The following is a 15,869-nucleotide window of genomic DNA, read 5'->3' as shown; positions in this document are numbered from 1 at the left end:
TTTTTTGAAAAGAAAGAATTTTGTTTGTCACAAGAACATTTTAATGTAGGAGTGCCTAGTGCATATTAAATATAAGAGAATAATATCAACTTAGTTACGTTGACTATTAGCAAAAGAAATATTAACAAAGGTTCACTAGTTCGGTTGAGGGGTCATTCTCAATCCTCTTTGTTTATCTCATTCTCTTATTGTGTGTGTGATTTAGGATAATGTACCACAGGCTCTTTGAATCTGGACTTTTTATTTTGCTATACTCTTTTTTGATTTTAATATAATCCCAGTTTTAAGAACAAAAAAAATATATACATTAACAAGAGAAATCTAAGAATATAAATGCTTGATTAATTCTAAAGTTTGAGAAATTAATAAGTCTCTAAGTCTAAAATAAAAAAAAATCCCTATGTTTCTAGAATATCTAAATTCTATATTTTGTAAAATATAAAAAAATAGATAAAAGTACATATATTAGGTAATTTTTTAGAGGGCTTTTTCTTTCATTGTAGAGCTCCAAATGATGGCCTTACTAGGGATGTCAATTTGCCCGCTCATCCCGAAAACTGCGGTGCATTGCCCCTAACGGGGCGGTTTTTCTCTGCAAAAACGGGGTGACGGGGCGGACTTGGGTTTACTCTCTTAGACCCGAAGCGGGGATGGGCCGGGACCGGGTATTAATGACCCCGGTCCGAACCCAACCTGTATATATTACCTTTTTTTTATATTTTTTTAAATATTTTGAAAATTAAAATTAAACTTATTCGATTATTCCTTCCTTTCTCCTAGCCCGAGCCGACCCTAAACACACACAAACACATTCCTCTCATTGTCTCACACAAACTCAGCTCGAGCATCCACCACCATCTCCCTTAGCTCTCTCATCTCTCTGCTTAGTTAGTCCAGCTCCAGTAGTTGTAGTGCTGCCGACAGTCCATCTCCGATCTCCCTTAGCAGTCAGCTCCAGCAGTGCCGCCACCACCATCTCCGGTCTCCCTCAGCTCTCTCAGCCGATTCTTCTTCACAGCCGCGGCCACCACCGAAGGTTTGCCATTTTTTTCTTTTTGCTTCCTTACGTGTTGTTTGATTGCTGAAAAATATTGAGGAAAGGTCGAAACTGATATGAATTGCAATGGGTTTTTCCATTTTCTTTTTGCTGGTTATGGATGTGATTTTAGAAGGTGAAATTGCATTGCTAAAGCCTTTGTTTGGATTGATGCAAAATTTTTCCCTCAAACTTGCTTAAGTGGCTTGTTACTTTCACGCAGCTTCATACCTAGGAAGTCTATGATTTTATAATTGGGAAAAAACGAAGAACGAAAGAAATAAAAATGGAAATCTACTTTCAGTATTTTCATTAAATTCATTCTCAAAAAACAAAAAAAAAAAAAAAAAAAGGGGAAAAAAATTCCTAGTGTTGAAGATACATATAAGTTCAATTGCTAAAGATTAGTTGCGCTGCTAGGGAATTGGAGGGTATGTATGTTTTAGCATATTAAGTATTTGGAAGAACCAACTTTTATTCAAGCTTTTTGTAGTCATATCATATAAAAACTATTATGAGTTAGGCTTTTAGATTAGGATTTATGAGTATGCGGTACATAAGCACCCATTCTCTTTAACCAGTTCATAAAAAAGCTTTGTTCACAAATGTAATTAACCACTAAATATTAACATGAATTGAGATATTCAAACTATTTACTGCAGAGAATAGGAGTTGCATTTCTAGGGAAAAAAATCAAATATTATCTTAACATCTGCAAATCCTTTGCACCAGTGTCTTGATTACCTACTTATTATGTGATATTATGTACTTGCTATAACAAATTGCCTAATACAAGGCATATCCACTCCCAATTTTCTGAGGTTTTAAAGATTTGCAGAAGACTCCAAATACTGCTCCCCACTGGATAAGATGAAAATCTGATACTTCCCTAGTTAATTATTCTTCCAAAATTTTGTCAATTGGGAGGACTCCGGTTCTCGTCATCTTGTTCTGGTCAAATAGCAAGTAATCTTTCAAATATTTATCAGCCTAGCTGGGTGTGAATTTATTTTTACTCTTTAGTCATAATTGAATATTGTGGATGGAAAGTTTCTGAAAGTTTTTCTTTAGATTAAACTAAAACATATTTTTGTTTCTGCTTCCATCATTTGAAGGTCTTATTTTAAAGGTCTTATATTTTTTTGTGTTAAATAATTTTTGTATTTATTGTTAACTAATTAATCTCATTTTTGTTAGCTTCGTCTTCTTCACCGTATGTTGGAGCTTGTTCTTCTACTATGAGTGACATAGAAATTGATGAGGAGGTAAATTGAATTTATTTATTTCAAAAAATGTTTATATTAAATTGTTTAAAATTTTTTGATATTATTTAATATTTTTGTCTATTTTTGTAGCAATCAACTCTTACGGAACATTCTTTCATGGAGACTTAAGGAAATGAGAAGTAAAACTTTATTATGTGTGCATGTGTATTTTTATAAATTTTATGTTTATGTATTTGGATTATATTATATTGTATTTTTTGAGAATGTATGTTATTAAAATTATAAATTTGAACTTTGATATCTTTTATTGTATTTTTATTATATTTTTGGTCATTTTATTTATATTTTGCTTATAGAAGAAATTTTTTTAATATAAATTTATCAAAAAAAATTATATCAATTATATGAAAAAAAACAAATGGGGAAACTGTCCCCGCACCGCCACCGATTGGGGAATCCTCGTCCCCGCTCCACTTCTAAAAAAACGAAAAAAATTACGGGGATGGAATGAAAAATCCCCTACGGAGATGAGGACGGGATTTTAAAAATCGATCCCGCCTCGTCCCGTTGACATCCCTATTACTCACCTTGTTTTTAAGTTGGCACTTTAAAAAAAAAAAATTATTTTTGTTTAGGTTTATTTCAATATTATTATAAAACTAGAAAAAAAAAAGAAGAATAAAAAATCGAAAGGAAAAGTCCTCATTATTAGCATGTATTACATTTAGAAAGTGGACACGTGTATAATTAATAGAAATTTACTATTATAGAGGAAAGTGAATTAACTAATTAATGAGTAAAAGCTGTGACTTCAAACCCCTATTCCAAAATAAATAAATAAATCTTCTTCATATCAGTTACCAAACCACCAACTAAATTATTTTATTTGAAATCAATTCAAAAAACTAAAGTTTTTTTTTTTAAAAAAAAAAAAAAAACCAAATGGATATTTATTAACTGAAATTGCCTTTTAGCTCTTAAAAGCTCGAAAGACAAAAAAACAAAAAAATGGTTTCCCGAATATAAAATCCCCTCTCATTAATTTGTATGGGACCCATATCCACATATAAGATCCTAATAGATTTATTTACCTAAAAAAAAGATCCTGTTAGATTTGATGAGAGGCCGAATTTTGGATAATGTACCACAGGAACTTCCAAAAAAAACCTTCCAATCAAAATCAATAATATAACTAAGCTCAAATTTAAAAAAAAAAATTAATAATATATCTTTTTATAAAATTTTTACTGAAAAAAAATGATATAATAAAAGATATATGAAAAAGAAATATTTTTATATTAATTAAATTTATATCATTTTGGTAATTTGATAAATGTGAATGATTGTTAGTCACTGTGCATAAATCTGTAAAAATGAAAGTTGTACTAAACATTTCGGTGGCGGCTCGCCGAGTCTGAGGGTTACTTTATTCACATTTTAAATAAAATAACTGCTCAATAAGTCATGCATTTTTTTTTTTTAATTTCAGAAAATAAAATAATAATAATAGACAAAAAAAGAAAAAAAAGAAAAAGTTTTTTTTTTTTTTTTTTTGGGTCAAAATTATAAGTTCATTTTTTGTAGACCCAAAACTTCAACGTCATAATCTGAAAACCGACCGGTCTGTCAACACGTGGCGAAAATTTGGGAGTGCGTGTCGCATTTGATTCATAAGCAACCCCTCCAAACCCCCACTATTTACATTTCATTTCATTTTTATTGGTGTCCGTTTTCTAATTCTTTCCATATCAGAGAGAAAAAACAAAAAAAAAAGAAAAAAAAAAAAGAAAAAAAATTAAAAAGGAAGTTCTCAAACCCAGTCAGATAAACACTGACTTTGATCATAGAAAGTGTTAGATTGCGACGAAGCTTGCCACCGGAGACTTCATATTCCGGTCAAATGGTAGCCAAAGACTCGCCGGACTGGCTTCCCGCCGGTTGGTCCGTCCAATTCAGTCCGCTAAAGACTGGTCGCAGAGTTCAGGTTCTCTTCGTTTCTTCTAGGGTTTTTTATTTTTTTTGTTTCTTCAGGCGTTTTTAGTATTGGGCTGAAATTTCGTAGCTTTTTGTAATGGATTTCTTTATGGACTTGTTTTTGGTACAATATGAGTTTGATTGCTGAATCACTGAGCTACCTGATCAAAAAAATGCTAGCTGGTTCGACTATCTTTGATTTGGAGCATATACAACTCTTTTGTCTTATCTGCATGTAGTATGAAATGCATTTGGGTGTTTAGAGTTTTGTTGGATGTGGGAAGAATTTGCACTTAGGCGGGACAAAAAACAGGTTTAATGTTTGGTTTGTGCATTGTTCTATGATTTTATTGAGCGTTCATGAGCTGTTGCTGTTTCCAAATGGTTAAATAGACTGAGGTGCTTAGTTTATTCTTTTTGTTGCTAACTTTTAAAGCTAAGGAATTGTCGTACTTTGTTCTGTGAGTCCTTTTGAAATGTAAACTCGACTAAGATTCATGGTGGTGACCATGACGATATGAAAGGTCCTATATTAAGCAATCTAAGCTTAGCTGAGTTGAATTTTGGAGTTGCTGGTCTGTGTTATTATTGGGTAGTTTTACAGTGGAATAATGATATGGGTTGTTAGATTTTTGAACTGACTTGGTAAAACTTGACATATTTTGCTCGTGGTACCAAAACTTTGGATGTTTTATGATTTTTTGTGTTAATTATTGGCAAAAAACTGAAATTGCATTTATTCTGTTTTTGTAGAATTTTGTAAATATGGAAACTGGGAAAAAGTTCTCTTCTAAGGATGATGTTCTCTACTATATTAAAATGGTAAATGCTGCTCATCGAAAGCCTCTATCTATTAATAGGCACATTCAAAGACATTCAGGAACAAATCCTTTACAAGTGAGTGGGTCATATATTAATCCTTTTTGCTATTTTCTTTCCTACATTTAATTGATCCTTTCATCAATTGATTGTTATTTATTGTTGACAGCGTGTAAATGTAAAAGCTAAAAAACCAGAATGGTTACCTAAGGGTTGGAAAATGGAGATGAAAACTCGAAAGAGTGGTGGCCAACGTGGACTTGATTACAAGGTTCAATATGTCTCAATTTAGCAATCTACTTTGGTATATATTAAATTTTTTTGTTTGTCACTTTGTGTTTACTGTAGACCTTTCTATTTGTGGCGTATTTATTGTAATGATCTTGACAATGATGTTCTATTGAGTATATTTTGGCCCTCTGATGCAGATTCAGTAGTTTTTTGTAGACAAAAGTTATGGTTGGGCTTGTAAAATTCTTTGAAATATTCTTTTGAAAAAAGAAAAAAGAAAAATAAGGAAGAAAACGTATCTGAGTGAGATTGTAGCTTATTAAAATTAAATCTAACCAATGAGTGGAATCGTCTTTTCCTTGTATGGGCTAGGGATAAACTTTATGGACAATCTTTTTATATTTATAGATCTCTACAAAGACAGCAGAATCTCTCAGTAGCTTAATGTTGCTCTCTTTCTGAGTCATTCCCAGCTTCTTGATGATTTGTGAGAAAAAAAAAAAAAAAAAAAAAGGGCATTGGTGGATGCCTTTTATTGGCAAATATATTGCTATGCTGATTCAGCTAGCAATTTTTTTCGTTCTTAAACCATGTTTAGCTTACCTCCTTTTCTGTATATGAATTTGGCTATACATAGTTAATGTGAAAATACCGATATAAGTTAATGTGAGGTTATCTTTATCTCCTGAAGTAACAAATCTGATTAATTACTTATGTAACTGTATTTTTATTGCAGTGTTACATTGATCCATTAAATGGATATAAGTTCTATTCCAAGCCAGAGGTATTTCGATATCTCAGCACTGTAAAGCACAAGAATCATATGTTCAAAAGGAAGAAGACTGGCATCAGTGTGCACTCTGCAGAAAAAGTTTGTTTCCTTACATATTCTCTTTTCTTTTTCCCTTTTTGTGGAAATCTCTTAGAAACAGCCTTGAAGAAGATCTGCCCGTGATAAACCTTAAAATCTTCATATGTATGATTTATGAATTATAGAATAACAAGAAAAGAAAGGATTATGTTGCCTCTTACAACTTATAAGGATAAAAGAAAAAAATGACATATCATACCAAAGTTGTTGTCAATCACAAGTATCATGTTGATCAGACCTGTAGCTCTGACAATACAAGTCTAATCTAGGTTGCAGCTGACAAGAATAAAGTGGAGGATTTATCTCCCAAACAGATAAAGGAGATCAGAATTACAAGAAGTTCGAACGAAATTAACAAAAATCTGGTATATATTTTCTTATTCCATTATACATCCTCCACCCCCTCTTCTCTTGCCGATTCACTCTTGGCCTTGTCAAGTACTAGCATTTATTATTGTGTATTGTAATTTTAAACTCAATTTCGGAACATATTTAATACAATACTATGCAGATTCGGTAGGTGATATATATTTCATTCCAAAGAGGATCTTCTGTTGTATGTGGAAATTGGACAGAGTAGTAAATGAACATTTAAACCAATAACTTGTGCATTGATGATTTATAGTCGTTGAATGAGGAAGTCACATTGAGTGTGGACTTTGTTAGATATTGGTGTGTCATACTAGTTTTCATCACTAGTATCCTTGTATGTGGCCTATTTTGAATTTTCTGTCCACTTTTAGATTAGAAAAGCAACAACATGTCTAATTGTTCATGGATGATTACTTCTGTGACTTAAAGATTTAATAATTTTAAAAATGATGGTAATTTAAAGACCAAAATGAGTTTGATATATTACTAATGTGGGAACTAGTTATAAAATATACTTTGTTCCATTCATATTCCATCTAGTGTTGTATGTGACTTGATTTTATGGATATATAACCGCCTAATCTTATGCATTTTTTTATGCTTTTTCGTTTTCTGTCTCTTTTAGCCATCATCTGAAGCTAAAAGGCAGAAATTAGAGCACCCTGTAACCAGGAGACAGCATTTCTCAGGTGAGAGTTCAACATATAATGTTGTGGTAAATGATTTTCAAAGTCATGATTGACTAGTTATATTAACAAGTGCAGAAAAGAGGGGGCAATGAAAGGCAGTTATTTCTAATCTTCATTGTTTATGTTTGTGGATATTACAATATTGATGGATATTACAACTGCAGGTGAGAAAAGTTCTGGAATGAGTGATTTGGAACAATTAGAAATTGGAGTCTCAAAGAAGTCGTGTCTCAGAAGGGTCTCCACTGAAGCTGGAGTTGCTTCTGCCCGCACAGCTGAAATTGTCCAAGAGAAGCATTCATTGGGAAATGCAATCCATGACAGTTCTAAAACTAAGCAAAATTGTGCTCTACATGGATCTCCACAGTCAAAAGTTAAAGGAACCAAGAGGAATCAAGGTAAAAGGTCACTGCTTTCTGAGACTGATGAACTCAAGAAAAGTCAAGGAAAAAGCTATGTTGAAAATGGGCTTGCTTCAACTCCTGCACCTGATATGCTGCAAGAAAAGAATTTAATTCAACCTTTGATAGATAAGCAGAGCTTTAGGAAACCTCATATGAATACTGGTAGAGCTAAGAACAAGAAACACCTTAACTTGTCTCGAAGGTCTTCAAAACGGCTTGCTGGGATTGAACCTGATCAGGTGGTGAAATTGGTGTCAGCTGAACGAGGCCCTAAAGTTACAAAAAGAAAATCCGGTAAAATTGGGGCCATTCTAGATGCTGGCTTGTCATCAAACCGCATGGTGGATGGAGAATCTACACAGCATGAGCTTGGGCAGGAAACAGAACTTGCACACCAAGCTTTCTCTGGCATAAACCATGGAGTTTCATCAAACATGAGCACAAAACCTAGTGCAGACCAAGTCGCGCACGTGGAGCTAAAGCAAAACCTAGAATCCGGGAAAGTAGAAAGTGAGAAGGCAGAATCACATATTAGCTTTCTGTTTGGGTCAGATCCATGCCTTGAATTTGCATTCAAGACTCTTACAGGTGAGTTACCAGTGACAGATGCTGCTGATGGGTGGCCTAATTTATCTACTGCAGCTGGTAGACTGCAAGATAACAATTTGAATGAGAGCGGGATGAAAAAGAACAGTGATGGAACAGGTTTCGTTCAACTGAAAAAATCCAAGAAGAAGAAAGATATCACCTTGCCCAAACGGTCATCAAATCGACTTGCTGGACTTGAACCTGAATTGGTGGCTGGCTCTCTTGCTGGTGAAGGAAAGCTTAAAAATGCACCCAGAAAGTCTCATCAAAATGAAGCCCCACGAGCTGATGATTTGGCAGATGAAACAATCCATCCGCTTGAACCTGTTCTGGAAACAAAGCTTGGGAATGATTTCTCTTCCAATATAGAAACTTCAATGCATTCAGAGCCATCCAGAAAACAGAGTGACAATGGTCATAAGGTGGAGCTTTCAAATCATTTCTTTGCCTATACAGACACCTTGGTGCATGAACGCAAGCAGCTTGATGCTGGTCCAGAAATGGAGTTTCCAAACCTTAATATAAACATGTCAATGCATGAAGAGCCATCAAATAAGCAGCCATCCAGAAAACAGAGTGACAATGGTCATAAGGTGGAGCTTGCAAATCATTTCTTGGCCAATACAGACACCTTGGTGCATGAAGAGCTGTCAAGCAAGCAGCTTGATGCTGGTCCAGAAACGGAGTTTCCAAACCTTAATATAAACATGTCAATGCATGAAGAGCCATCAAATAAGCAGCCATCCAGAAAACAGAGTGACAATGGTCATAAGGTGGAGCTTGCAACCTTGGTGCATGAAGAGCCGTCAAGCAAGCAGTTTGATGCTGGTCCAGAAACAGAGTTTCCAAACCTTAATATAAACATGTCAATGCATGAAGAGCCATCAAATAAGCAGCCATCCAGAAAACAGAGTAACAATGGTCATAAGGTGGAGCTTGCAAATCATTTCTTGGCCAATACAGACACCCTGGTGCATGAAGAGCCGTCAAACAAGAAGCTTGATGCTGGTCCAGAAACGGAGTTTCCAAACCTTAATATAAACATTTCAATGCATGAAGAGCCATCAAATGAGCAGCCATCCAGTAAACATAGTAACAATGGTCATAAGGTGGAGCTTACAAATCATTTCTTGGCCAATACAGACACCTTGGTGCATCAAGAGCTGTCAAACAAGCGGCTTGATACTGGTCCAGAAACAGAGTTTCGGAACCTTAATTTTTCAATGCATGAAGAGCCATCAAATAAGAAGCTTGATGCTGGTCCAGAAAAAGAGTTCCCAAACCTTAATACAAGCAATTCAATGAATGAAGAGCCATCAATTAATCCAAACCTTGATACAAATATTTCAATGCATGAAGAGCCATCAAATGAGCAGCTTGATGCTGGTCCAGAAACAGAGTTTCCAAACCTTAATAGAAACACTTCAGTGCATGAAGAGCCATCAAATAAGCAGCTTGATAATGGAAAAGAAGTAGAGCCGGCAAATTATTTGTCTAACTATAGAGACCTTTCAACACATGGAGAACCATCAAATGAAAGTGAGAAGTCTCCAGATGAGCTAGTGGTTCCTGAGAAGCATCCGAAAGTGCAAGGTCATATTCAAGATGTTGAGAAGCCAGACCCACAGGTTGCCTTTTCACTTGGAGATTGTTGGTCTGACCCATGTCTAGATTTTGCGTTCAAGACTCTTACAGGTGCAATACCCATAGAGGATAATTTGGTTCAGGGTTACTTCCAGGAACAACTTGATACCTCTCACAGCCAAAGGAATGGTAATCTGGCATTGCCAGATTTTGGCTCACTTAGCTTTTTTCAAAGTGATATATCATCCCACTTTGATTCACCAGAAAAATCTGTGTCAGGCCAGCAGTTGTCTTCGAGTTCTTCATTCCTGCCCGCAGGAAATGCAAACTTGCCAAGTTGCAGTGGAATTCATTCTCAACAACATTGCTTGGAGAGCGATAAGGATTTTCATGGAAAGGTAAAATCCTAGAACTAAAACCCCATGATGGTGCCTGGATGTTTATCAGTTGTACTTCTTCAAATTTACCTGTAGTATTAAATAGCATCCAAGTTATACCTTGTGTAAAAGTTACTGTATCTTGATGCTCTGTATCATTTTGATTGTTGAGACGATGTCGCCCCGTTAAATATTGATACTCAAAAGGAGTCTCATAACTGTTGTAAGCTAGAGATTCTCCCTTCTGTCCTATTGACAATTGAAATTCTCATATGCTTAACATTGAACAGAAACTAACCAAAATCCAAGAGAGTGGGGCGTTTAAGTGAACTACAAAAAAGTTACAAACCAGGATGTGCAGTTAATTTTGTTACATTAAATAGCCAAATTAATTCCATTATTTAATATAAGTTCTTGAAATCACCAAAAAAAATTAAAAAAAAAAAAAGAAGAGAAAAAAAAAAAAATTCTTGAAATCGCGCCCTTGTATCTAAAACCCAAATCTTTCGAACCAAATAGTCTGTTTATTTCCATTTCAACAACATGGAACTGCTTTCATAAAGAGTCCCACAGATTTAATGCTAGTCTCAGTAACCAGACTCTTTCCATCCGCCATAGCTTTCCTCTTCTGCAGCGTAACCCCTACTGTAACTGTGTGCCTAGGATCATTACGCAACAAAAAGCAGTTCAGTTCACTGATCATTAGCAACAGACAATAGACTTCCAGTTCCTTTTTAAATTTTTTTTTTTAATTATCAATATCTAGGTACTGAACTAATATGTTTTATCTAAGTGATGGAGAATAGAAATACCTTAGGTGTGAAAGAGAGGGCAAGTCTAATCTCTCCACTGTATTTTTGTTCCTTAACAACATTATATGACATTGGTGGGAGCTGCCCTTCTGTAAATACAGGATTCAGTGGGATGCTGCAAGGTTTGGAAAAACCAAAAAACTAGATCAAGTTACTGAAATGTCGAGCCACAAAGTCACGACATCTTTTTGTCACGAAAGAATTTTAGTGACGAAAATCTTGCCTTTATTCACAAAACTGTATTGTATATACATGATATACTTCATTAAGGAACAAAACTCTTAAGAAATGCAAGATGAACAGAAAAGTAATAGCATCTAGAATTACAGAAATCATCAAAGTCCAAAGATATGCAGTTTTGCCAAATAAATGCTGCAAGCTGGTTCATATTAATTAGAAGTTAAAAATCTAATTTTCTAAAGAATTTTCATTCATGGGCTTACGTTGCTTCTCCAACAAAATCATCCTCGCTGCCACTGTCACTGTCCAGTATTTTCAATCTGAGCTCTGAAATGCCATCAGAAATGGTGAACAGGAAAGTCTCATTCCACTCTGGATTAGACCCTTTCCCTGCATTAAATAATATTTGTCGAAAACCAATTTTGTTCATTCTGATATACACAAACATTAATCCTCATTAACAAATCATTATAAGGATTATTAGGTAGGATTTATTTTACTTAAATTATTGTGTAATTACCTGATGCAACAGAGCTCTTTTGCTCCTGAGTTCTGCAAGTGAGGATGACATAAGGATCCATTTTGTTCCCTGATCAGGAAAATTGAAATAAAAAGAATTATGAAGGATTAATTTTTTGTTTTGTTATTCCCTATTTTTATTTTTCTTTGCAAATATTATATCTAAGTCAACTGGTTCAATGCAAAAAAAAATTTCAGCGACCATCCAACCATATGCTGGTTAATAGTGATCAGGACCATTTCATATTTACATTCAAACAAGAAAAAAAAAAAAAAAAATCGTTTCCCTAAAGTTATATAAGTTGTCAATATACCTTGTGAAAACGTATTCAAATTTCTTTACTCGTTATATTCTTTTTGGAAACAAAATCCGAATCATGATTCTCAAAATACAATAAATTAATTACAGTAATCGCATAGGAACATTGGAAAACTTATCAAAATCTAGATGCATTTAATATAATTCAATAAAAATTTGTACATTAATACTAGTATCTGACTAGTTATAGTAAGTTACGTAGGTAGGATGATGATCTTTATTTTTCATATATTTTTCTACCGGTTTCTCGGCTACCAAACAGAACCCAGATCTTTAAAAACAACAATTAGAATAAACACAACCGAAAATCTGATCCATATCGATCATGATGTATACAATATATGACAAATCCAAAAATGTTAAAAATGTCAACGAGAAACTTACAGAGAAAATCGGTGTTTTCAAGACCCTTAGCAGAATGAAGAACCACTTCGAGGGTTCCTTCAGGCATTTTTGGAGGCAGAGAAAGAAATCCCAAAGGAGAAAATTAGAAGATGGAAATGGATTCTCTGTGTCTTTTTCTTGGATCTCCCTCTTTCAGGTAAAACCTGCGTGACGAGGAAACGAAATGTCTGAGAATATATAATATTATTTATTAATACGACAATCGATAATATATATGCATGCGGGATTAGGTACGGTTCAAATAAAAACCGAACAAAGAAAAAGCCCGTTTGCAATGAAGTCAACGCTTTTAAAAAGTTACGTTTCCAATGTGGGTCCAATGGAACCTTGTTGATGTTGTTGGGTCGATTAGGTGATGGAGAACTGAAGCAGTTCAACCAGAAGACTTTTGGCCCACTAATATTTTGGCCCACTATTTAACTTTTAATCCAAAAACAAAGAATGGAAGGAAAAAAAATAAAAAATAAAAAAGAATATGTAGGGGAAAAAATTTTTATATCGGATAAATTACCACTCCTTATAAAATTTTAAGATACTCCCACTCATTTGTACCACTTCTTCTAAAAGTAAAATGACCCATTTAATTTTGGAATGTTGCCTAATCCGACTTCAAGACCCAGGGTTTCAAATCAATTAGAGTAATTCAAATACTTTTCAAATACGATTTTACAGTTCTCGTTTGTTATTATTTGGTTGCATATATGATGGTATGAATAATCCCCCATATGTGGAGGTCCGACTTTTTATTTTGGGCTATCATTTTTTTATCCTTACATGGATCACATGTAGTCCTAATCCTTTTTCGATTTTTTACATATATTTTTCTTTTTTGTTTTTTTTTTTATGGAGTAATTTTGATCCAGATTTTTCTTTTTGTTTTTGCGTGGAGTAATCTTTGATATAAAATTGAATTATTATTTTTTTTAAAAATTAAATTATTAGAATGAAACCATCATATATTTTATATCAATTTAACAACTTACAAATTTAAACATTAAAGACTATTGTTTTAACCAAAAGAAAAAACACAAAAGACTATTATTGGCAATAATTTCTAGTTTCCATAAACGTTTGTTTAAAAATTTATATGGTGAAATTTCTGGAAAAATAAATACATATATATTATGAGTAATATGGGATATTATATAGTAGGTAATAATTATTTATAGTCATCAAATCTCATAAATAATATAGATTTAATAATTATAAATAGTTGTTGCCCATCAAATAATGGATAATTTTTCTCGTAACAATATTTTTATTTATATATATATATAGGAAGAAATTATGATAGGCGTCCGGATATGTACAAAAAAAATATTGATTTTGATACGAATCCGCATACAGACAGACTGCTCTATAATTTCTCTCTCTCTCTCTCAAGAAAAAAAATGTTAAAGAGGAAATTGCAATGTTTAATTCCCAAGGGTACTTAAGTAACTAACGTTTTATTCATACATGGCTTGAAGCTAGAATGCTTGGAAGGTGATCTTAGGATTTTAAAGGTAAATTTTGCTTTGGATCGTTTTGTATTAAGGTCAAACATATAATTGTCCCAAACCTTTTTTAATTGCAACTTGCAAGCATTAAGCAAAAGATGAGCCCAGCTAAAGCAATCGTGAATGATGACAAAATGACTACCGAGTAGAGAATTCAATGGCACACAATAACACATATCAATGTCATTAAAAAAAGTAAAAATAAAAGTGAAAATATTTTCCACCAAAAAAAATAATAATAATAAAATAAAATATAAAATAAAAATGTCTCCACTTCCCATCACCTTTTTCTTTTTGGGAAAGCGTAACCGGAGAAGTTTCTCGGAATTAGGCATAAAGGTGGTTGGGCAAAAGTTAGGATAAGAGCCTTTGACCGATAAATAGAAGGCAGTACCTGGCCCAATTTTTGGAAAAACAATTTCGAAGTAACAAAAGGATCACTTATTTTCTTATTTAAAAATTAACCACGAACCACATTATGGTTTTATTTTTTATTTTTTAACACATTGAAAAGCATACTATTCAGTTTGCTTAACTTCCTTCTAGGTTATTCTTAATACTACATTTTTGGTTTCCAAATAACATAAGCAGTATCAATTTCACAATGAGAAAGATATATAAACTATCACTTTTATTTTTATCTGGTATCAAATTCTATCAATTAACATTGAATCAAAGCAAAATGAAAATTCATCACTGGTCGTTCTACAGCTCAAATTAATCAATATTTTGTAAATTAAAAAAAAAAAAGGGGAAAAAGTATAAGGATGACTTAAAAATAAAGGTGGTAAAAAGAGGGTCAATTCATATAGCTGAGAATGACTATCTTCTTGTCCCATGCTTTGCCATGTGTAGAAAAGCAATGCAATTTTCTCCAATGCCGTGTAAATCATGACAATGTGCAAAGGCGCAGAGGACGCCCTTTTATGTACATTTCTAGCTGTCATACTAAATAATGCCACACATCTGTGTAAACAGTGAATATGTCACACAAAAAGTTTATCCACAGATTTCTATATCACATTTTGTGTAATTTTTATATGACTGGTAAAAGTATAGCCGCCTCAGAAAAGAAATTTCATGTTTGAATAATTTAATTAAATCTGCCTAGCAAGTCGTAGATCCAATAACCAGGCTTCCATTGCATTGAACTTCTTAAATGACGTACGTATCGGTTTTTAATTAGAGGAACATGAATACAGATAACGAAAGGAAACATAATTAAGTTCAAATCCGTACCTTTTAGAAGGTCCCCCATCCTTTATAACATATATAATGTATAATTAAAGACTGGAATTATTTGATTGTTAGATAATATTAATTCATTCATCTACTATAGTAATAAATAACAATAATAATAATAATAATAATAAAAATAATAATAAAAATAATAATAAAACAGTAATAAATCGAAAGTTGTTTCTAACTATTTCTTGGATGAAATGATTAATTGATATTTTTCTTTCATAGGTTACAGCTTTAAGGGGCATGAGAGAGACAAATAGAGCACTAAAGAAAAAGATATGCCCCTTTCTATTTGGTATATTCCAAGTAATTTTATAAAGTCATTTAAGCAGCCAATGGAAACCTGACAAGTTAACAATATAAAGTAACAAGCTGCTAGATCTCCTAATCCATCCATAAAAAAATAGGAATTAATTCTCAATATTTATATTCAATAAGCATATCCAAAACAACTCAAAATGTAAATATATCTTGAACTAGTTTAAGTATTTTCCATGTATGGTACAATGTGGATTATAATATTCTATTTCTCTGTTTCTCATGCTTATTTCATGAATGATATAATATCATCTTATTTAAAAAGCATATATCAAAAAAACCAAATAATTATTAAACAGAAAAAAGAGAGTAATGTACATTTTCTCAGCAAGGGTGATATTTTATGGTTATAAGTTAGATAAAAATAGAAACCAGAAAATAAAATAGAAAATCTGTACCCA

General features: G+C 33.1%; 2 protein-coding genes across 3 annotated transcripts; one reads left to right on the top strand and one right to left on the bottom strand.

Annotated features, from left to right (window-relative positions):
• The first annotated feature begins 3,974 nt into the window (after positions 1-3,974).
• On the top strand, positions 3,975-10,402 carry LOC107429953 (uncharacterized). 2 transcript variants are annotated; one of them, XM_016040732.3, is made up of 7 exons: positions 3,975-4,246; positions 4,990-5,133; positions 5,225-5,326; positions 6,023-6,157; positions 6,427-6,522; positions 7,155-7,218; positions 7,383-10,402. In XM_016040732.3, the coding sequence occupies exons 1-7, from the start codon at positions 4,163-4,165 to the stop codon at positions 10,202-10,204; spliced, it is 3,447 nt and encodes a 1,148-aa protein (XP_015896218.3). In that variant the 5' UTR covers positions 3,975-4,162; the 3' UTR covers positions 10,205-10,402. The 2 variants fall into 2 exon arrangements, with proteins under 2 accessions (XP_015896218.3, XP_024934990.3); XM_025079222.3 differs by lacking the exons at positions 3,975-4,246; positions 4,990-5,133 and having other exon boundaries at positions 5,233-5,359.
• A 63-nt stretch (positions 10,403-10,465) lies between these two features.
• LOC107429955 (16 kDa phloem protein 2) lies at positions 10,466-12,595 on the bottom strand. Its single transcript, XM_016040734.4, has 5 exons — positions 12,386-12,595; positions 11,684-11,752; positions 11,427-11,553; positions 10,984-11,098; positions 10,466-10,830 (listed from the first exon to the last, which is right to left on the bottom strand). Exons 1-5 carry the CDS (start codon positions 12,450-12,452, stop codon positions 10,759-10,761), a joined length of 450 nt encoding a protein of 149 aa, XP_015896220.1. The 5' UTR covers positions 12,453-12,595; the 3' UTR covers positions 10,466-10,758.
• Positions 12,596-15,869: the final 3,274 nt, after the last annotated feature.

The sequence above is a fragment of the Ziziphus jujuba genome, chromosome 6, assembly GCF_031755915.1.
Source record: "Ziziphus jujuba cultivar Dongzao chromosome 6, ASM3175591v1".
NCBI classification, from domain to species: domain Eukaryota; kingdom Viridiplantae; phylum Streptophyta; class Magnoliopsida; order Rosales; family Rhamnaceae; genus Ziziphus; species Ziziphus jujuba.
This window is presented reverse-complemented; position numbering and strand designations above follow the sequence as displayed.